This window comes from Carex rostrata, chromosome 17, assembly GCF_964058835.1.
Source record: "Carex rostrata chromosome 17, lpCarRost1.2, whole genome shotgun sequence".
Classification (NCBI taxonomy): Eukaryota; Viridiplantae; Streptophyta; class Magnoliopsida; order Poales; family Cyperaceae; genus Carex; species Carex rostrata.
Window position 1 is genome coordinate 1,428,902 of NC_135934.1, and position 23,662 is coordinate 1,452,563.

The 23,662-nt window shown below is 34.2% G+C and overlaps 1 protein-coding gene and 3 long non-coding RNA genes across 6 annotated transcripts; all 4 read right to left on the minus strand.

The window, feature by feature from the left end:
- Positions 1–3,895: 3,895 nt before the first annotated feature.
- On the minus strand, positions 3,896–5,137 carry LOC144568009 (uncharacterized). The gene is made up of 5 exons (XR_013515578.1): positions 5,121–5,137; positions 4,810–4,892; positions 4,511–4,588; positions 4,202–4,279; positions 3,896–3,971 (listed from the first exon to the last, which is right to left on the minus strand). It is a non-coding gene; the product is annotated as an uncharacterized LOC144568009 (long non-coding RNA).
- A 1,593-nt stretch (positions 5,138–6,730) lies between these two features.
- Positions 6,731–13,322, minus strand: LOC144567946 (uncharacterized). Of its 3 annotated transcripts, XR_013515569.1 has the most exons (8): positions 13,008–13,322; positions 12,183–12,625; positions 11,679–11,820; positions 11,430–11,498; positions 11,278–11,311; positions 10,612–10,976; positions 10,424–10,528; positions 6,731–7,938 (listed from the first exon to the last, which is right to left on the minus strand). It is a non-coding gene; the product is annotated as an uncharacterized LOC144567946 (long non-coding RNA). The 3 variants fall into 3 exon arrangements; XR_013515567.1 differs by having other exon boundaries at positions 10,424–10,976; XR_013515568.1 differs by lacking the exon at positions 11,430–11,498 and having other exon boundaries at positions 10,424–10,976.
- Positions 13,323–14,928: 1,606 nt separating this feature from the next.
- On the minus strand, positions 14,929–16,129 carry LOC144568427 (uncharacterized). Its single transcript, XR_013515657.1, has 5 exons — positions 16,050–16,129; positions 15,717–15,785; positions 15,409–15,471; positions 15,073–15,171; positions 14,929–14,981 (listed from the first exon to the last, which is right to left on the minus strand). It is a non-coding gene; the product is annotated as an uncharacterized LOC144568427 (long non-coding RNA).
- A 5,415-nt stretch (positions 16,130–21,544) lies between these two features.
- On the minus strand, positions 21,545–22,958 carry LOC144568747 (uncharacterized). The gene is made up of 4 exons (XM_078319128.1): positions 22,560–22,958; positions 22,392–22,454; positions 22,121–22,195; positions 21,545–21,968 (listed from the first exon to the last, which is right to left on the minus strand). The coding sequence occupies exons 1-4, from the start codon at positions 22,899–22,901 to the stop codon at positions 21,660–21,662; spliced, it is 789 nt and encodes a 262-aa protein (XP_078175254.1). The 5' UTR covers positions 22,902–22,958; the 3' UTR covers positions 21,545–21,659.
- Positions 22,959–23,662: the final 704 nt, after the last annotated feature.

A 23,662-nucleotide genomic window follows, 5' to 3' on the forward strand; every position in this document is an offset into this window, starting at 1 on the left:
TAATCTTGCTTATATGTAGAAGCTGTTATTTTTTTATCTCAAAGAAATAAGTTACTGTTTTGATACTATTGATAGTGGTTTATATATGATTAAAATAAGTATTTATACTGAGATTATGAAATGGAGTGTTTGGATTTGTATATCAGTCCGGTACTGTATTTCAGATTTTAGGTTTTGTGCGATCTATATTTATTCAATGGCATGCTCAGTAAATAAGATGAAAAGTATAACTTTTTTTCAATATAGCTTCAAATCAATTCTTTTTCTTAAATTAACCATTCCGATCATGAAAATTCAATTTCAAATCATTTCGTTTCAATTCTATTCTATTAAAATGAATTGAACTCTTGTTATACCTTCATTCTGATCATACCCTAAATCATTCGCTCCCTAAAACCGGTTTTTTAGCTGCCACACTAAAGTACTAATTTAGCATACCACACAGAAGAGCACACAAGATCGGTACCTAAATTAAGGAGACGAATTTGGGATTCAGTTCCTCTAAGAAAATGAGGAACTTGTTTCATTGTTTTGTTTGCATAGCACGAGCAGAAAAATTAAAAGTCAACAACTCTTTAGATGCAATCTCTAACACTATTCTTCACAATTTAGGGACAGTTGTTGCAAAAAAAATAATGAAATGGAGGCAGAAATCAAATGGAGGCATAAAAAAAAAAATAATGGAACATAGCGGATCACAGCTAGTGTGGAAAAAACATGCTGTATTGTATCGTGACGTAATTAACACGCCGTGGCTTTGAACTTGTATCATGTTGTACCATGATCAATTTAATTGTTCACGTGCCGTACTGTTATTAAAATATCAAGGGGTGGTCACGGCACACAAATAATCACATCGTGCTTAAACGTGACTCTTGTGATAATTTTATCATAATTTAGGTTAGTTTATCCAAAATTTATTATTTGATCAAGATTTAACGATTCTAATTATATGTGACTTGTGTGACCACACACATACCGTGCCCTCAGGGGTGGACGCAGAATTTCTGCCAGGGAGGGGCAGGAATCAGATTCAAATAGCTTACAGGGTTCAAACCCATTAACTATCGGATACTAGATAAAAAAAAACAATCAACATAATAAAATACAATATAAATAACATACTCTTACATAATAAAAACAACAAAATATTTTACATATTAAAAAACAACAAAGTTGGTCCAGACCAGTAAATTTCTATAAAATTTATATAATAACAATACAATTTTTAATTAACAATGTTTTTGAATTGGTCTGACAAGATTTTCAGTTCCAGGGAGGGGCAAAGTGGTACCGAATCAGTATTTTTCCACTGAATTTCAAAATCCAGAGGGGGGCAACTGCCCCCATCTGGTTCAAGGTGGGTTCGCCCCTGCATGTCGTGCTACGATTAGATCTTTCGGGTGACATGTCGTGCCAAATTTTCCAAAGATGCTCACGACACGCGAATGATCACGGCACGAAACATGTGAGTCACAGCTTGACCAACACGCGTACAATATCATCCTGTACCGTAACCATACTGCTGTACCGAAGCCGACTCCACCAAGCCATTTTTTTCACTCTAATCACAATTGTTGCGCACAACACACCTCTTCCTCTCTATCATTTAATCTTGAAAAGGCTCATAAATTTTGAGCCAATCAATACCATTTACTATTTATTTTGTTATTTTCCATGTTACATGTATAATCAATTTAGATTGCTGGGTCCGTACCATTTGCAACGTAGATGCAGCTAATAAATATTAGTACTGTGTATCATTATTGAGTGGATACTAGAGATTAGTTTATTTGGTATTTAATGAGATATAAATGTGACTGGCAATAATAAACTGTTTCTGTCCGGTAATGAATACAAATTTAATATATATACATAATTGCAACGGTTACTACAATTGAAAGGTATTGACGATGTCGGATTATCTTTATATTCGAGATTGGACTCGTGAAGTTCTTATAAGGGGGCATTTAGTTCGTGCTATAGACTATGTCAGATAATAGAAGGATTTTTGAGAATATAATGTCAAGAAATAACATTTCAGATAATGTGTCATTATCATATTTGGTTCGCGTATGACTATTGTTTCAGAATTCTAACGAATATGCTATTACTATGTTGCGCACTTGCGCATAACTATGCTTTTTAATATTTTTGAGAATGTGTCATTTCAATAGAAGTAAAAAAAATTTAATTGAGTGACTCATAAGGTAACGATTGTTTTTTTTAATTATCATTTTTATTTTACTCTAAAATTCAAATACAAATGGTTGATCATCTTTTCATTTTGTCACATAGCACTGAAAACTTTTCTTTTTATCGGATGCTTGATTTATATTTTTTTATTGAAAGCCCGTTGGCATAGATTAAAATTGAAAAATAAGTTTACATCATCACATTCCATTGACTCTCTCTTAAGCAAATAATTCTAACTCCTAACAACATACTGGTACCTGACAGACAAATCTGGTACCCAAATCAAAAGACTGGTAGTTCACTGAAAATCAAGTAAAACAACCAAACTACTAAATACTATTACAACAGTGAATTACTTGTGACTTGTGAGAGTGCCTGCTAAATTCTCTGAAATTCTCCGGTTTAGCAATAATTTTTAGGGGGGAATTTCACGTATACCCCTCAAAAACTTCAAAATTACGTATTTTCCCCTCTAAAGTTTGAAATTACGTATTTTCCCCTCTAAACTTCAAAAACTCACAAATTACCCATTTTATTGTATTTTATTTTAAAACTCATTCTAAAATCTTAAAATACCCATTTTACCCTTTATTAAAAGCATATAAAGCCCATCAAACTCAAATTTAAATCTAAAGGGTTCATCTACCGTTTGATCCGTGTGCATTGCATTAAGATCTATGCATAGTGCTTCAATTTCGTGTTGATCTAGCATGCATGGATCTTAAAGAAAAATTGATTGGTGCGCATCACATTAAGATCTATGGATGTCACATCAATATACGTGCGTATTCACATCAAGATTCGTGCTGATCTTGCACACGCATATTTAAGAGTATTTGGACGGTAGAAAAATTGTTCAGATTCAATTTTGAGTTTGATGGTCTTTATACGTTTTTAATAAAAGGGTAAAATGAGTATTTTATAAATTTAGAATGAGTTTTAATATAAAAGACAATAAAATAGGTAAATTTGTGAGTATTTGAAGATTAGAGGGGGAAATATGTAATTTAAAACTTTAGAGTGGGAAATATGTAATTTTGAAGTTTTTGAGAGGTATACGTGAAATTCCCCATAATTTTTATTGTAAGTGTGCCACCGTATTCAAAGGGGGTGTATCACTTCCTGGTTGACAGAAAGCAACCCATTTCAAAAAAACTCCATCTACATAAATAAAAGTACAACTCAAATATCGGTACTAACCAAAAGTGAAGGTTATGAGATCTGACCACCTAATAAAAAACTACAACATAGACCAATCAGCTCAAACAAGTAACGGCCAAGTCAGCTTTGGCTGACTTCTACCGGTCAGGTACACGAAACAGCAACAAGGATAAGAAATAAGCCGTTCAACAAAAAAAGAAATGATATATTGTGAAAGAAACTTATTTTACAAGCGAAACCGCAAGGAAGTCGTGGTTGTTGGATGCGTGCCGTTCCAAAAAGCAACTCACTTCAAATAAAGCTCCATCTACAAAAACAAAAGTACAACTCAAATATCAGTACTAACCAAAAGTGAAGGTTGTGAGAACTGACCACCTAAAAAAAACTATAACATAGACCTATCAGCTCAAACAAGTAACGGCCAAGTCAGCTTTGGCTGATTTCTACCAGTTAGGTACACGAAACAACAACAAGGAGAAGAAATAAGCCGTGCAATAAAAAAAGAAATGATATATTGTGAAGAAAACTTATATTACAAGCGAAACTGCAAGGAAGTCATGGTTATTGGATGAGTGTCGTTCCAAGAAAGCAGCCCGCTTCAAGAAAAATTTCATCTACATAAACAAAAGTACAACTCAAATATCGGTACAAACCAAGAATAAAGGTTGTGAGATCTGACCACTTAAGAAAAAACAATAACATAGACCTATCAGCTCAAACAAGTAACGACCAAGTTAGTTTTGGCTGACTTCTACCAGTCAAGTACACGAAACAACCACAAGGAGAAGAAATAAGCCGTGCAACAAAAAAAGAAAAGATATATTGCGAGAGAAACTTATTTTACAAGCAAAACCGCAAGGAAGTAATGGTTGTTGGATGCGTGACGTTCCAAGAAAGCAGCCCACTTTAAGAAAAGCTTCATCTACATAAACAAAAGTACAACTCAAATATCGGTACTAACCAAGAATGAAGGTTGTGAGATCTCACCACCTAAAAAAAACTATAACATAGACCTATCAGCTCAAACAAGTAACGGCCAAGTCAGCATTGGCTACCTTCTACCGGTCAGGTACACCAAACAGCAACAAGGAGAAGAAATAAGCCGTGCAACAAAAAATATATATATATATATTGTCAAGAAAACTTATCTTACAAGCGAAACCGCAAGGAAGTCATGGTTGTTGGATTCGTGCCGTTCCAAGAAAGCAGTCCACTTCAAGAAAAACTCTATCTACATAAACAAAAGTACAACTCAAATATCGGTACTAACCAAGAATGATGGTTGTGAGATCTGACCACAAAAAAAAAACTATAACATAAACCTATCAGCTCAAACAAGTAATGGCCAAGTAAGATTTGGCTGACTTCTACCAGTCAAGTACACGAAACAACCACAAGGGGAACAAATAAGCCGTGCAACAAAAAAAAGGATATATTATGAAGAAAACTTACCTTACAAGCGAAACAGCAATAAAGTCATGGTTGTTGGATGCGAACCGTTCCAAAAAAGCAGCCCACTTCAAAAAAATCTTCATCTACACAGACAAAAGTACAACTCAAATATCGGTACTAACCAATAGTGAACGTTGTGAGATCTGACCACCTAAAAAAACTATAACATAGACCTATCAGCTCAAACAAGTAACGGCCAAGTCAGCTTTGGCTGACTTCTACCGGTCAAGAACACGAAACAACAATAAGGAGAATAAATAAGCCGTGCAACAAAAAAAGAAAGCATATATTGTGAAGAAATCTTATCTTACAAGCGAAACCGCAAGGAAGTCATGGTTGTTGGATGCGTGCCGTTCCAAGAAAGCAACCTACTTCAAGAAAAACTTCATCTATATAAATAAAAGTACAACTCAAATATCGGTACTAACCAAGAATCAAGGTTGTGAGATCTCACCACCTAAAAAAAACTATGACATACACCTATCAGCTCAAACAAGTAACGGTCAAGTCAGCTTTGGCTGACTTCTACCAGACAAGTACACGAAACAAACACAAGGAAAAGAAATAAGTCATGCAACAAAAAAAGACATGATATATTGTGAATGAAACTTATCTTACAAGCGAAACCGCAAGGAAGTCATGGTTGTTGGATGTGTGCCGTTTCAAGAAAGCAACCCACTTCAAGAAAAATTCTTTCTACATAAATAAAAGTACAACTCAAATATCGGTACTAAACAAGAATCAAGGTTGTGAGATCTCACCACCTGAAAAAAAACTATGACATACACCTATCAACTCAAACAAGTAACGGTAAAGTCAGCTTTAGCTGACTTCTAACAGTCAAGTACACGAAACAATCACAAGGGGAAGAAATAAGCTATGCAACAAAAAAAGACATGATATATTGTGAAGAAAACTTATCTTACAAGCGAAACCGCAAGGAAGTCGTGGTTGTTAGATGCGTGTCATTCCAAGAAAGCAGCCCATTTTAAGAAAAACTCCATCTACGTAAACAAAAGTACAACTCAAATATCGGTACTAACCAAGAATGAAGGTTGTGGCATCTCACCACCTAAAAAAGAAACTATGACATACACCTATCAGCTCAAACAAATAATGACCAAGTCAGCTTTGGCTGACTTCTAAAAGTCAAGTACACGAAACAATCACAAGAGAAAAAAATAAGCCGTGCAACAAAAAAAGACATGATATATCTTACCTCATCCACACAAAGGCGAGATGGTTCCTTGGCCGTTTCAGGTACTTGTTTAATTAAAGATCTCAAACCTTTCTAAGGAGATACAAGACAAGGTTGGTACCCATGCCTCCAACACAATCTATAAGGTTCATAAAAAAAAAAAAATCAGAAGGCACATGGATTAATTAGAAGCTTTAAAAAGCTAAATTTAAAGTTATCTTAAAAATATAAAGAAAACATTTGTACCTTTCACATTGTTGAGGTCAATGTGGCGGTTCAGAGAAAGCTGCTTGATTCTGCTCGAGAAATTCCCCTCAAAAGCCCGCAACAATTTTATGAGACCAACACCCTGCATAATAAAAAATTTATCGCAAATTAGATTACAACTAGCAGTTAAGACGCGCTCGACTGCGTCTCTATATCGTCTCTGTGTCACATTTCTCCAAGTAAAAGTTGATTAAATATCTTATAACAATTTGCAGAAAGATGTAATATGCCAGATTCAAATCCACACAAGTGCTCTCTGTTGAAGCCCGATAAAAAGGTATAGGATTAAAATCGGGTAAATATATTACGATAGCAGTTCTTATTTCATGCAGCGCACTAAACCACTAACCACATCTGGTGTTGTTTTAATTCTATAGTCCGTGCACTATCTTAAGCCAAAACTGCTCTGTTAAAATATTTTTATCCTTGGAATGCGATGTGCATTCACAGTACAACGTACAACAACATATATAAGATACAACGGAGAGCCTAATGTACAAACCGATTGATAGTTCCATGCTTAATGCTTAATTCTAGATCTCTACTTACATCAGTTGAATAAATCTTTCCTAAACACTAAGAACAAAATAGCAATATTTATTCGTTGTACCAAATTAATGCATTTTTTTCTCATCACATAGAGAGAAAAAAAAAGACCGTAGAATTTTTCTCTGACCAAATAAATCAAATCTACGGCATCCTTGAACAATTCCATAACAATACTATTTTGTTAATTTGTTCTACCTAAATATCATCTACAAATTCACACTTTGGACTGTATTTAGCACTTGCATTATAGAAATAGCAGCTTTCTTATTGTTTAACTATACCCTTCATGCATCATCAGATTTTCGCACAACTGTGAAGGCTCCGTCGGGAAGCATCGCAGCAACCAGAATCAACATAAGTCTATCATAATTAAATTTCAAACAATTCAATAACTAATTCAAAGTTCTCTCAAAATTATGCCAAAATATTTGCAAAAAAAGCACTCAATGATTTAAATCTTTTAAAAACCAAGGCAGGTTAGAATGTGTGGCACTCATGAAATTATACTATATCTTGAGACTAAAATTTTATTTGCAAATAACAACTTCAAACTAATCCAATGAAAAGATATATTCAATTAAATGGGACAATTTCAGCTCTACTATTAATGTGTTCTGTACTTCTGTATTTTTCTTCAAATCAAAATAATCAAGCTGAAATTAAACAAAGAATATCCCTGTGTTGGCTTCAAGCTTCTATGTTGTAGGCATATAACATATTTGGTTGGGTCCGAGGTGACAAAATCAGGAGCAATATAGTCAGTTTGTAAACTCAAGCTTCTATGATGTCGGTATAAAATGTTTGGTTGGGTCTAAGATGACAGAATCAGGAGGGTAATATAGTCATTTTTGCTTTGAAGGTTTGGTGCCTTCTTAAATAGCCCGAAAGAGTGTATGTCATCCTTCACAAATATTATAGAACTCTGGGTTTATTTCAAAGCTCTGTTTTATCAATGATTATAACTTGCAGAGAATTGGAAGAACTTCACCAATGGCTTAGAGTAGTGAAAGTGAAAAAACCAATTAAATCCTTTCCATGGTCATTGTGAGCAGGTGCGCTGAGCTTACGACAGCCTCCAGAAGCCCTCCCACAATTTGGTACCTCCGACTTTGGGACTGAAAGTATGAATTAAAAATTATTACTCTACGTTGTTACTTCATGAATTAAAAGCATATTCATTTTTGAAGAACAACAACACAAATCACTTAACAAATTAGAAGTTCACTAAATTAGTTACTAACAACCCGAGTTACTTAGAAGTACACTAAATTAAAATGTCTAAAAGTATGTATATTTTGATTAGGTTGTCAGGTTGAGGTTGAAGTAGAACTTTAAAGTACACTCTCTCTCTCAGACTTTGTATGTCCTCTTAATTTTGTATACCTCATCATTTAAACCTCTTATACAAATTAAGCATTCAATAATCTGAAAGCTAGAATAAGTGACGTCTGGCCAATATATAACTAATCAATTAATTGTGAAGTTTGTCGTAAAGTTTCTTCAGAGACCTAATGAATTAACCATAATAACAACTAATCCTTGCATTACAACTAACAGGCACAAGTGGAAAATATGGAATCAGGATCGGTTATATACGCATATTAGTATCGGAATACAACCGATCCTGATGAAGGCGATACTGATACTACAATAATCTGGATCGGTTAAATAACCGATCCAAATAGAAACTATCAGGATCGGTTGTTTCAACAACCGATCCTGATAATAACTATCAGGAACGGTTGTTTATAAAAAACCAATCCTGATACTATTTTTTTTTCCAAAGTTGGTTCTGCAAAAAAAAAAAAAAAAATAGTATCAGGAACGGTTGTTTATAAACAACCGTTTCTGATACTATTTTTTTTTTTTCAATTTAGTTTTGACCACACATAACTGAAACTTTCTGTCCATCAGAATGGTAGCAGCAGTTGAAGAAGAAACTACATAATCAGATTGATGTGTATCAGATGTCTTTGAACCAGTTATTTCATCATCAAACTCTTGGTGTTTCATTGGTACCTTCATGGTATCAATGAACCATATGCAAATGCATTTAGGATTGACATCCTTGCTAATATTGGGGCGGGCTAAATAAAAACATGAGAAGTTTTGGGTTGTAAAAGATTAATGTAGCTCAACCATTGTAAAGTGGAACCACCCAATCAAATTAATACAATGCAATGCACCTGAACTGTGGGGTTAGAAGAGGGCCCGGCAAGTCACTGATACTTCTCTCTAGTTTTCTCTAGAGATTGCTTCATCTTACAAACTTAAGAGCATTTTCACAAACACCTTGGGTGCATGACTCAGTTCTGAAAATGAAATAACGACTCATTTCAAATCAAGGACCAGAGATGAGATTGCTATTTGAAAATTAACAAATTGTAATTGACTGTATTATATATAAACAACGAAATGATAAAAGAGAGGCGAGATAGATAGATTAGAGGCTTAGAGCGGTACCCAATCAACCAAAAGAGGACGAGATGAGGTGGTCAACCCCAATCCAAGCCGTCCATACATATATAAAGAGGAAGAGAGCGTAAGAGCGACATAGATTTTTTTGTCCTCTGACACCTTGCACTTGTTCGGAGCCTGAGCGAGAAGCATTTGCAAAATCTGAGTGATGCTTCAGTTCTTCGCGTGTCTTCGAGAGAGAAAGGGCGAAGGAGTGATGCTTCTGTGTCTTCGAGAGAGAAAGGGCGAGAGACTGGAGAGGACTAGGTTCGCCAATGGAAAATGAGAGGATTTGAGAGGGAGATCCGGAGACCGAGAGAGACGCTAAGTTGAAAATGAGAGGCGCGAAATGAAAATAAGAAGAATCCTAAGCAGGTTATATAGGGAGTAATCATCAGGATCGGTTGTTTATAAACAACCGTTCCTAATACTATTTTTATTTTTTTTTTATTTTTTTTTTTTGCAGAACCAACTTTGAAAAAAAAAATAGTATCAGGAACGGTTGTTTATAAACAACCGATCCTGATACTATTTTTTTTTTCAAAGTTGGTTCTGCAAAAAAAATAAATAAATAAATAGTATCAGGAACGGTTGTTTATAAACCGTTCCTGATACTATTTTTTTTTTTTTTTTTTTTTGCAGAACCAACTTTGAAAAAAAAAACAAATAGTATCAGGATCGGTTGTTTATAAACAACCGTTCCTGCTACTATTTTTTTTTTTTTTTTGCAGAACCATCTTTGAAAAAAAAATAGTATCAGGATCGGTTCTTAGCTAGGAACCGATCCTAATTATCAAGTATTAGGATCGGTTCTTAGATCATGTGCTGTACTTTCATTAGTTTTTAGTATCGGTTTTATTGATAAAACCGATCCAGATAGGTATTAATATCGGTTGGTTCATACAGCCAATCCAAATAGGCCGATCCTGATTTCAGTTTTTCCACTAGTGAGGGTTCGAAGAAAAGTTTCTCTTCTAATTGAGGCTCACCGTAAGCATAATTCAGTAGTAAACCATTAATTGAATGTATAAGATATTCGCTTGTAAATGCAAAAACCCTTTTATTAACTTAATGAAGCATATTTTAAGTATAATTATTAAGCAAATATTTTTGGATCAAACAGAGGCACTGCATAATAGTTACTTCTAGTTAGTATAGAGCTCATCGTACTAAGTATGTAGAAGAACACTTTGTAGAATGCTATTAAGGGTACATAACTTTAGTAGCTTTCTTGTGTAAAATCTTAACCTGTCCATTAATTTAAAAAGGGCCTTTAGAAAAAAAATAGAAATAAATACAGAAGAACACATTCAACCAATTAAATATGGTACCTCTTCTCCTGATCTTGAAGAACTGCTGAGCTGCTACTTTCTGCATTATTGTTCGAGGAGTCTTATTGGTGCTCTTGCTGATTCAATTAATAGTAATCCTGATAACATGCTCAAGTTGTTAGATTCTGCAATTAGGAGCAAACATGACTTGGAGAAATTTGAGACTAATTGCCCTTTATTATTTATTTTTTAATTTTGGAACAAAAAATGGCGCATTACCCCCCACCAATACCCTTTACCATCAAAGAAATATTTTTACACTGATTTTTCAAAGCCAAAACTGGTTCATCCGGTACTGGTAAGCTCCAAGCCAATGTGTCTCAAATCCTGAGAATTTCAAGTACATCCTTCTTAGAATCATCTACCTGCTTGATGAAAAGCAATCTTACTACTATTGAATCATTATTCATACTGTCATACAATTAAGTACAATGATAATTAAATCAATTGCCCTCATAGAATTATAAATTTATATAATTGATCTTAGGATCATCGCTGAAAATGAAAAAAGAAAAGAAAAGAAAAACCTTCTTCTCTAACTGGGTAACCACTGAGAAAAGTATTCCAAATTAGACATTTTATTAGAATTAGAATATGTGGGAAATAATAGTTCAATAACAGTAGAAAAAATAGATACATGGAAACAAACAATACAGAAAGTCATACCGTGAAAATTATTCTTCAGAGGTGCTCACTTTCCCTGGTAAAATTCAAAAAAAGATAAAATTGAAAATTTTAGTAACAATGACTCACTTACTCGTCATTAGTTGTAAAGAGGGCAAAAACATGAAACATTGAAAATAATGATGTTAAATTACCTTCTTGACCAACGGATGAAAATTGGAAAATCACTTTAGGTGAACAGTAACTCACATCCAAGATTATAACTATAAGATAGATTATGAAAGTAAGTATAAGACCAGCTTCCATGATTTACCATAAGCTGCAGTATAGATTTACCAAATTTATTTTATGTCCTTGAATGCATCTAAATCCCTTCTGTTCCAATTGCATATTTCACTTGTGCTTTTCACTTGTAGAATGAGAGAGAAAGAGATGGAACTAACCTCACCACCAGCAATATGCATTAGAAATCGTTCCTCAAATTGACAGCAGAGCTTCAAAGCAACAGCTCGAGTTTCATCAGAACTTGCCACCATTTGCTCACCTAACTTCACCAATTCTTCTTGCACAGACCTTCCCTGGAGCCTACGCCAACCCAAAATAAACATATAAGAGCTTTGCTATTTTTCTCTTTTTCTCTACGTATGTCTTGAGTTTTGACCTTTTGAAATTTAACCTGTCTTATTTTGCTTCAACCAAACAAACCGAAATTTACTTGGGTCTTTTGGTTCGATTGTTATTTGGTTGACAATTTTAATTCGGTTGGTTCGGGTAAATTTTTTTCTAAAACCGAATAAAATTTTGGTTTGAATATTTTAATTCAGTTTTAACAGAACTGACCCAATGAACATACCTACTCCTAACAAGCAGGGAAATCAGACAAACTAACTAGTGTCAAGCAAATTTCTTCTTATTTTCAACTTGCATTTACTAATAAAGAAACATACCCAGTGAGCACATTTGGAAGCCTGACATTCACCCGGTTCCTTATCTGCTTCCCCTACACATCCACCAATGCCACTCTCCCTAGCTTGCTTGGTGGGGCCCCGCTCAAAATTGATTTCAGACTCACGCTCTCAGCTCGCCAGGCAGTTTCTAGAGAATTTTCAGCCCCATCTGAGCGGCCTGATTGTGCTGAGGCGATCGAAACAGACTGCCCAATGAGCGCAACCCAAGGAATGTCAGCTGTGATGTGTGGGGCCCTGGCCAGCAAGCAAGCAAGCAATGCGGCCTTTGTGGGTCCACACACGTGCATCAACCACGTTACACTCAAGTCAGTCAGCACAGCAAACACTTCAGAAAGGAGGCCCGGTCGGTCTGAGCCGGTAAGTTCGATGGCTGTTAGGCCTTCAAAGCTTTGTGACCTCGTTGGATTCCATGAACCCAGAGACTGTAATTAAGAAAGGGAAAATAATATGAGAAATCTATTCTTAAATAGTTTGCCACATGACCATCTCGACGAAGGTACTTTCCAAATTAGATTCAAATAGAGTGAAATTAGGCTGTCAGTGGGTTTAACATGCTTTGTATTTTAAATTAAGAAAATAGCAAAAGGTGAAATGAGTTTGATTAATCCAGAGCCTTCCTACATTTTCAATTAAACATACTCGTTTAATTCTTTTCATTCCCAAGGAAAGGTTTTCCCAGATCTTAAAAAAAAAAAAGCGGAGCAACCAATTTGGACTAAAAGAAAAAACTTCACCGATTAAGCTACATTGTACATCCAATTTCAAAATTAGAGACAATCGAATATCTAAAATTAGTTGTTGTACCTGCTCAATGTAACTGAGCACACTGTCGTCGGTGAGTTTACTCAGCGCCGGTATAACCCCTTTGTTGTAGTGTCTTTCCCGATCTCTCTTGCGCTCTCGCTCACGCTTTGTCCCTCCAAAAGGAAGTGAAGTTGCGGTTTAGGGTTGTTCGGTGTATGAGAGGCGGAGGCTTGGCGCGAGAGGAGAGGCGTAAGACAGAGGCACGCTCTCCTGCTCTCTCTCTCTACCTCGAGAAGAATTAAATGGCATTAAAGAGGAGCGGGGCTACAATAGCCGTTGTTATCGAACGAAAACAGAAAAATCTTCGATGGATTTACTAAGAAGATTCTGAGCTGAGAGAAAAAGATTCGGAACGAGGAGCTGAGAAAGAGAGAGCGGAGCAGAATCGGCAAGACGAATTGGTAGCATTTTGAGTTTAGATCTAGACCGTTCCATCTGGTTTTGCACGCATATTAAAGGTATTGGTACATTTGGATCGTTTTTTATTTGATTCGACAGCGCCAATGACAGCCCTTTGCGTGTAGAGCAAGCCACCTAATTCAGCTCAATTTTGTTTCACTAACTCTACAATTTTTATAAATTTCGTTGAAATTTTTATTTTTTTGGATTATTTTAATTTCACTTTTTTTATTCAGTCCTTCAAAGTTCCCAGTCGAGATAGGACCAAATGTTATAGTTTTTTCCCCCTATTTGACATATAAAAAAACTATTTATATGTATCAGTACAATCCAAGTTCCTTACATATTTTTTTTAATTTTGGGATATTGTGTATTTTTTTTCTTAAAGCAAATATTTGGTCGTTTCTTGATAAAATAAATAGTTTTATTATATTTGGATGAGAAATTTTATTAATCTATAAAATTAATTTTTATAGCGTAATATGTACGATAGGTATTTTCTTATTTCTAAACATGATTATATTTGATTATTTATAATAATAATCATATTTGATAAATATAAGTATTTAAAAAACTAGCAATCAAGTTGGTTGATCCGTTGGTTCGACCAGTGAACCGTTGACCCGAAGGTTTACCGGTTCGACGTTCGGTCCGATTCTGATAACATTATTCCTATTGATTATTGCTGATATTAAGCAATACAACAATTACTCAAACAATTTTGTCCCTCAATTATCTTCTGGGTATGTTTTTATTTTCCTTTTGTGTCAGCATGTGATCTCTTAAAAACTATTTTTAATTATTCAAATTTTCTCATTTGTTGTTGTCAGTCTTTGAAGGCAAAAATTATTTGACCATAAATTATATTTTGCTCGTGCATGATTCTATTTTCTGAAATTTATTCTCATGATCTTTGTCTTTATAATTAAATCTTCTATACATTTTGCGTTGAACGAACTTACATGCATCAATGATGTTTATTTGGCAGGAACAGAGAGAGGGGTGTGTTGTAAATTAATAATCAATGTTCTTCTGCTGGACCAAGGATAGTAAGCTAAGACACATCTGATGTATTAATTCAGTCACAATTATCTGTGTTCCTCCATCTTCAGCTCACAACACATAACATAGCAACACAGTGGAAGAAATGAAAGAATGATATTTTTATTCTATCAATTTTCACTTTTCAGACAAAAGTGCTTACAATTATGATGAAACCTTAAGCAAACAACCCATGAAGTCTATACTCTATGCCATCTATACAATTTATTATTCAATTAGAATTTACATGAATGGATTCAATGCTTAAAAAGAATGCAACAATGAAGCCGAAATGGCCCATTAAGCAAAAGAGGGGGGATATTGTGAATGCAGTTAAAAGAGTCACGCCGTGTATCCTGGCTGTTTGGCGCTTGGCAGAGGCACTTGACTCCACTTTCATCAGACTCATCAGTGTTCAAATTGTAATCAAATCTGCAAGCACAAAAAAGGTTTATACGTAAGTAAAATATCGAGAAATAGTTCGATGTAAACAGGAGTTGTGTCATGTAATTCTACATTTAAATTTTCTCACACCTGCTCTCAGAAAAAGTGATAAGAAGGGAGAATGCCGTGAAATAAATGCACAAAATAACAAGTTCTATCAATCAAAATAAAGAAAAATAACCAACCTAGTTTCATCAATAGCACTAGGAATTACTGTAGTAGCCTTCATTTTGCCTTTTGCCATGCATGCAGGGCAGAAGTATTTAATGTTTTTCAGCTCCTTCAAAGAAGAAAATTAATAGTAAATTACAGAGGGTTCTACTATCAAATCAGTACCAAACAACCAATGACCTTTTACATGCCCATCCATGACTTGTACATTTCATAACTTGATTAATCATGCATGTATAATAATACCATTATATCAGTGTCAATCATGCCTATCACCCTGGTACAACAAGGTACCCAGAATACTTAAAATTCACATAATAAATGCAAGAAGAGAAGAATGCCAAACCTCTTCTGTGTATGTTTTTATGCACTCTGTGTGAACCCAGATCTCACACCCGTCACATTGAGTCTAATGAAAAATGCACAAGAACCACAAAGATGAGTAAAATAAAAAAAGGACAAAAACATAGACAAGCTAAGAATGAATTACAAATTTGTCCTTTTGAGGTTTTAAATTTTGTTTGTTTCATGTTTTCTGGAGAACATGTTTAAAGGTCCTACTTTCTTATCAAGTACTGCTCACATAATATAGTACCAATCAAGGATTGTACCCATGAACCTGTCTACTAATTGTTATAAGCTAAAGGTACTTACAAAGGATCCCCCATCTGTATCGTACCAGACTCTCTCACACACACCACAATAGCGCCTTTCCTTGTATAGCTACACAGCCACCAAAGCAAATATATAAACAAAACAAGAAAACCTTGTGTTAAAAGACGATGCAATATTTGTAGGTCGAAGAAATACATGTTCTATATAGATCATGAACACGTGTGTTTGTGTTTACAACTTTACATGCGCCAATTTTGTATCATTCAAATGTTCGAGTCAATTTGACAAATATATTTTTTTCTTCATGAAAAAGATGATTCGATAAGCTTCTAGAAGCACATTAAGGGTAAAGCAGTAAAAAGTGCAACAGACCTTGCTACATGATATACATAGGTGCTGATCAGACTTCCTATTCTTTGAGAAAAATATGGTTCACTACTTTTGTAAAAGGAATTTTGACATGCACCAAAAATCAACTGCTTTGATCAATTTTACCGCAGCTTAATTTTGCGCAAACGAGTCCACTACCTTTTAAAGAAATAAAAGTGGCGAAAACTTACCTCAGTCTCAGATTTCATTACCGCAATGGCCACATCTATTTTTGCAATACTCATATAATGTGGTGAGAGATTTATTTTTAAGCCTTCTCTTCTCTAATATTTTTCATACTTGTTTGATTTGGGAATGGATCGACAAAAAGGCGCCGGCTCCCTTGGGTCTTATATAGTACTTATGTGACTGCCTAAGAAATTAATCTAAAACCCTAAGTTTGACGGTTCAGATCAAATAAGCATAATCAGAACGGCTCCAAGCAAATACTTAGGTACCTTTTTCAAATTCTAGAAGGGACGACGGCTCAAATCAATGGGCAACTCTAAACAACTGGCGGACATACCCTATGCAAAACCCTAGCTAGTTTGGATGGCTAGGATTAATTATTTCCTAATCTAAGCATCTTACGAATATTTTATTTCCAAAAGGAAACATACCAATGGTAATTATAGGAAAAGGATGTGTAACTGCACAATAACAAATTAATTTTCACATTTGGGGAAAGTTCTTACTTAGAAAGCAGTAAATCTGCATTATTCCCTTCTTTGATCACAGAGAATGACTCATATTTTGCAATGGATCCATCGATCTCCAAGTTAAGAATTAAAACACGAGTGCCAAAAATACTAATAGTTTTTCCTGCCTTAGCTTGGCTGCATCCCAACCTACAGCTTTCCTATTTTAGCATGAACATATAAAATATCCTCATTCCTCAATGGGTACAAATATGATGTACTGATAAGGTTTAAGATAAAGCATACCATTTTAACTTCTAGGTATAGGTATCAAAATCAAAAGAGGATTAACCTTAGAATGTTCCCCTTCAATTCCACCCTCTATCTGAATCAGCTCGTTGAAGTTCCAGATGTAAATAATCAACTCCAGACTCCAGTAATCCCCAAATTAAACCCCATACAACCTCTGCGCCATCACTTCCAGTCTAAACTGACCTGTCTTCTGTATGGCCTTGGGATTAAAAGGGAACTATTGGGGTTTAATGGGAGATGGCCATGGCATCTCCGTCAGTAGCAGGGTTTATAGGAAACTTTTATTTGCTCTCTCCTCTCGCGTTATTAGAAACTAGAAAGAAATAAGAGTGAGCCCATTTTTTAATTAATAGAAAATAAAATAAAATAAAGTATTGCGAAAGAGGATTGTCTTGCTGAAAAATGAAAATATAAGAAAAACGGAATTGATTATTGTTCTATACCTCAGATGGTACAAAATTTTCAGTACAGATTAATGTCCCGCTAAATTCATTAAGCAAAAAAAAAAAAAAATTGAACAGATAGATTATCTCATTCAACATTGTAGTAATTTTTTTTTTTTTGGTTTTATATAAGATAATGAAAAAAAATAAAAATAAAAAGTTGCTATAGTGCTAGACAGAATGGTCTATCCCGTCCAATTTGGTTTTTATTTTTTTTAGTTAGATCACTAATTAGGATCAAAATTAACGGGACGGAATGATTTATGTCGTCCATCTGTGGTGTCTGCACGAGATAAATCATCCCCTTTTTTCTAGATTTTGATTTTTCAATAAAACAATCTCCTTTGGTAATATTTTTATTTTTATTTTCGATTAATAAAAAAAATCGGTAAGAGTGAGGCTATGCAAAGTAGTAGAGTGTACTTTCCTTCGTACTATTGAATTAATATTTTTGTTTTGAAGATTTATGGACTGTTTAACTAAATTTTTATTTATTTTTTACTAATTTTTAGATAGATAAAAAAATTAATACTTTTGAATAATCTAAAGAATCTTTATATCAATTGATCGAGTAATTTTCTATCTATCTATGAAGTAGTAAAAAAAATTCAAAAATATAAAATTTGTTCTTTAAAAACATTTTCATATAAAAATCATGTTGAATGGTTTGAATCGACTATATAGTTTTTCAAAATGAAAATATTCATCTATAAAATTGATTTATATGAGCTATATAATATCGTAGTCTCGACATCACATCATTGTGTTCTGCATTTGTAACAATTGATATTTATTAAGTTTACATTTTTTAACTATATTATCATTTATTATTTTATCTGTTTGATTAGTAAAAGAAAAATATAACGTGACATGACTAAAGCATCTGAATTTAATGATGACATGTGAATTTATATAACCTGATATAACTAAAATTGTAAAAAATAGTCATGTCGCGTGAATGTTCGAACACATCGTAACAAGTGATATTTGACTAAACTTTAAGTTAGTATACTGAAAGAAAATAAAATAAAAAAATGTTAAATTATGTGAACAAATTGCACAATAAATTTAAATATAGAAACAATGTTAGAAATCCGGTCACATTTTGGATCACATGAAGTGATGTAACTATAGGGTTAATTTTCTATATATCCTTCAAAAATTCTTTGATTTCTTATTTACTCTTTAAATTTTCATTATATCTTATTTAATCTCCAACTCTCACAAACATTTCTAATTTGTCGTTTCAGTTGTTTGGATTAAAATCAAGCAATGAACAATTTATTATTTCCAACTATGCCCCTTTGTCTCCAACTATGTTCCTTTTCAAATTTAACAATTAATTCAAGACTGTACTCTAATGACTTCTCGTTCAAATTTCTTTCAATTTCTAATATCAAAGGACTTCTCATTTAGTGTTTTCTAATTATTTAACTAAATAATTCAAAGAGGTCTTGTCTCCTTACCCAGATTTAAATTATTTGAAATTTCAATTCATCTGATTACTTGTGCGCTAATCAATTCATTTGGCATCAAATCTATTACCGAGTATTTTAGTTATATGCATATAATTGTCCAGTCCAGTGATGGCATCAAATCAAATGTGGACAATCCAAAGAATCTGTTCAGTTAGAACTTATCAAAGTACCCCAAAAGTAACTAGGATTCAGTACTCGATATCAGATTCGTTTGGCTTCAATGGAGTCTTTATCCGATTGTTTTGATTGTCCGCTTTGAAAGATTTAGTTAAAGAATTAGAAAGTAGCTAGGGATATAGATGAGTAGTCCTTTGATATTAGAAGTTGAAAGAAAAATGAATGAGAAGCAATTAGAGTACATAGTTGGAGACAAAGGGGCATAGTCGAAAATAACAAATTTTTCATTGTCTGATTTTAATTCAAACAACTCAAGAGACAAATAAGAAATGTTTGTCAGAGTTGGAGGTTAAATAAGATATAATGAAAACTTGAAGGGTAAATAACAAACCAAAGAGTTTTTGAAGGGTACATAGAAAATTAACCCGTAACCACATCAGTTTGTGTAATATGTTGTTTCTATTAAAAAGAAATACATCATGCAACATGCAACATGCAACATGCGAGTCACGTCACATGATCAACACATGTAGCGTGATATATTGTAACAGAATCAATAACGTCGTGACCAAATTCTTTTACTATTTATCTTAATTAGACTCTTTTGATTTCAATATAAAATCAGTGGGAATTATCCACTTTTGTAAATATATATATATATATATATATATATATATATATATATATATATTAGATAGCTCTTATATTATCATTTTTCCTTATTTAAATGAAATATATTTGATGTGCTTAAAATTCAATGTAAATCTTTCTAGAAAAATAAAATATTTGTCTCGATATTTTTTTTAATGAGTAGGGATTTTTTTTCTGCAAAAAAATTGACTAATTTTCTTCAAATAGATCTTTTCAAAATGAAGTCCAAGGGACCAAGACCAACTCTAGTAAGGACGTATTTCGAATTCAAAAATAATTAAAATAATTGGTATACACACTCTACGGGAAGTTTTTAATTGTGAATAGAAATTAACTCCGGGGACAGTTTAATCGCATTGTTTACATAACTGAAATTATTAGTAAAAAATTTAAAGGATTTTGAGCGGTCACACTTTTAATTTATGGGTCGAATTAATAATTTGATAATAGATGAGGGTTTAAATGTTTCAATTTTTTGTATCTTTTATCAAGATTTATTTTTAAAACTAAAATAACTTTGAATTTAAAAGCTAAATATCAAAATAAACTGTTACATATAATATGTATCATTTTCTTTTGATACACGTAAAAGATTATGACATTTTAAATTTATTTTGATTAGTATCAAGGGCTTGCAAAAATACACTGATGTGGAAAAATTTTGAACGTTAATTTTCAACATATTGATTCATATTAAATCAAAATAAGAAAGTTATTTTTTTTATATGTATGTATAAAAAATAATATAAATCACATCTATCTAACGATTTTATTTTAATATATATAAAATTTAAAATTTCTTTTAAGAAATAAAAAATAAAAGGCATGATTTTGGCACAATGCACGACCTCCTCGAGAAATTCTCCCAAAGAAAAGAAAACGATGTGCAATTTGTGTTTTTTTTCCCTTCAGTGCCACTGGCCCACTGAGACGAATTCGTATCCTCTGCATTAACTCAAAAAGGAATCTTTTGAGTTAATAGATATGGACTGTCCGATTAACTTTTAAGATTCGTGCGAATTAAATCCACACTAATATTGAAGACCTCTATGTTTTAGACGGAGACCGGACGGGCTCCGTTTACAATCGGACGGTCAATATCTATTTAACTCAAAAGATGCTCTTTTGAGTTAATGCAGACGATGCGGACTCCACTGAGACGGGGTCCATCAAACAAATCAAAGCCTACTTTTGCGCACACAGTCTCGCCTGAACTTAACACAACAGTATGTCTACTCTTGGAAATTTTTGGATATGAGAGGACGAAAGGGAAAATAAATAACAATATTGGGCACACTGTCTGTCCCCACGTTTCCAGTTGCGTGCTTTTTTATTTTTTTTTTAGTTGGTTTCCACTTGTGTTGACTAAGTAGTATCGCCATATCTGGTAAGACCCAATCATATGTTGACAAGTAATCAGCATACTTTTGAATAATGGACTCCTCAGCTCCTCTGTTTGGGATAATCACCATTTATAACTAAAATATGGGATAATCACCATTTATAAATAAAAAATACTCTTTTTTAACCTTAATAAAATATCAGCACCATAGAAAGAAAGTTAAAAATTGAGGATTTTTGTGGAGCAAATAATTAAAACAAAAACATACTTTTAACATGAAAATTAGTTACTTTCATTCAATTTATCTCCTGGCACTGGATTTCTATAAAAGTTAATAAAATATTACAAATACTAGTCCGCATTAATTATCCACCTCATGGCATCAAGGTGCTCTCAGCGTGCAAACTAGAAACTGCTAAAAACCTGAAAAATATCCCACGCCCGAAATATCCGGTCCCACTTGTCATACCTACTTAATTCACAATCCAGCCCGTAGATTTCTATTTGGCAATTTTGCCAAAATACCATTAATCAGTACTCTTTAAGAAAAACATCCCGCTAAATACTCCATCATTCAATTAAAGAAACATAACTAAAAAATCCTAAATTACCATATTCACCGTTGGTTATGATCATTGGACACGTGGCCGTTTATAGACCGACGATGTCCTCCTCTCCCGCTGTATCTCCAGCCGCCTCTTCCTAGCCATTGCTGACTTGGCGGCCTTCTCCTTTCTGTCAGACTGACACGTCAATGCCGCCTCCATTACATACACAGCTACGTCATCAGTTGGTTTTTCATTCAGGTCGATCTCCAATCCGCGCCGTTCGATCGCCGGTGGTGGTTGGGCCCACTGTGGTTTGGCATTCCTGTTCGTTGACTGGGTGGGGACCACCGGTTTGAGCTGGTTTAGGGCTCTAACTTCTGCTTGCGCCAATAGCTGTTCAAAAGGCGTTTCAATTAGTAATTAACTAATTATTAAAGAACCGAGGGGGCTATTACAAATTTTTTTTTTTTACTTTTGACAATTAATTCTGTGGGAGAAAAACGGTGGTCAGTGGTTGACTGGCTGGTAATTTTTTATTCTTTTACCTTGGAATTTTGATCTCTAAGATAGAATTTCATCGCACACAGTCTTTGAAACTTCTCTTGCAACTCTAAGAATTCCTGAAATTAATATTGTAAAAATAATTTATTATCATATTTTGAAAAGAAACAAAAACTGAAACAGATGAAGGCGAAAGGACAGGAGACGCGGCAAACAAGGAAAAGCCACAAACAGATAAAAATATAACAACTTTTTCAAATTCAGAAGAAAAAAAAAATACAAAAACAAAATTAAAGAAGTAATAATAGCACTAACCCGATTGAGATCCGCTTTCTCCTTGATTAAAGCCGCAACCTGCTCTCTCTTCTCTTTTAGTCTCTGCAAAATTTAACAAAATGAAGAAACCAAGTAAATAAAAAACCTTTCAATTCGCAAAATAACGAAACATAGAACTTTGAATCAAAAGCGAGAAGTTTAGTTTACATCTTTCTGACAGTTAGGTTTCTTGTCCTTGACCTGCTGGACAGGTGGAGTCACGATCTGCTCTTCACTGCTGCTGTTCGGGAAACAGAGAGGCGTGGCAGGGCTCCCGGTTTCTTCTTCTTTCTTTTTCTGTTCATCAGAGGAGGTCGGACCGACTGGCTCGTCCCGGTCCAGTTCGGATTTGAACTGGTACGGAGGCTCAGTCCGACGCCGTCTTTTCCCCCACTTGAATGGCACTTGTGGAGCCGACTCAAGAACGATACTGGAGACGTCCAGTAGGATTGAGGCGACCTCCCGTTCCTTATCCGTGAAGAGATCTAGCGGAGGTTGTTGTGTCGCCATGTCAGGGGGAGAGAGAGAGAGAGAGAGGATGTCCTGTCTTGTGTTGTGTTGAGTCCTGTAAGGGAAAGAAAGGGGGCGCGATGGGCAAATAAGGAGAGGAAACACGAAGAGGTACTGAGGAGATGCCACGTGTCAGAGGATGGAGATAGGTCTGGAGACTCTTTTTACTGAATTCGCATCCTCTGAGATATCCCATGTTTTGCGTGACTTTTTGGAAAATGTCAACCGTTGCAATACGTTCTGCGCGAATCTCAAAGCTCAAATAATACGGGTCCCCTACATCACCCCGAATAGGCACCGGACACGTCGGTCACGCAAAATTTGAGATATCTCTGAGGATACGCACTCCTTTTTACTTTCCTTCTTTCGCACACACGCCCCCACTTCTCGGTGGTTATTTTACAGAGAGGGTTTTTGTTAACTTTTTATTTTTTTTGGTATATTCTTATTTAGTTTCCAAATTGGACGGTTTTTCCGAATCAGGAAAATCTCTGTAGATTCCGCAAAGAAAGTTGCTGATTGTGTCTACATTATATATATATTTTTTTAATAATTTATAAATTAAACCATTAAATATGATCAATATTATTTTCTCTGTCCACATGTCAATTGGTACGACATTTTAAATTTATTTTGATTGAAAAAAAAAGTAAATTACAAAAGTTCACTGTGGATGAGTTTTGATGTGCATAACCGGAAATTATAATTGGATGGTTGTTTCAACATAAAAATAAATGACCAATTCAAGTTTAATTTGCGCT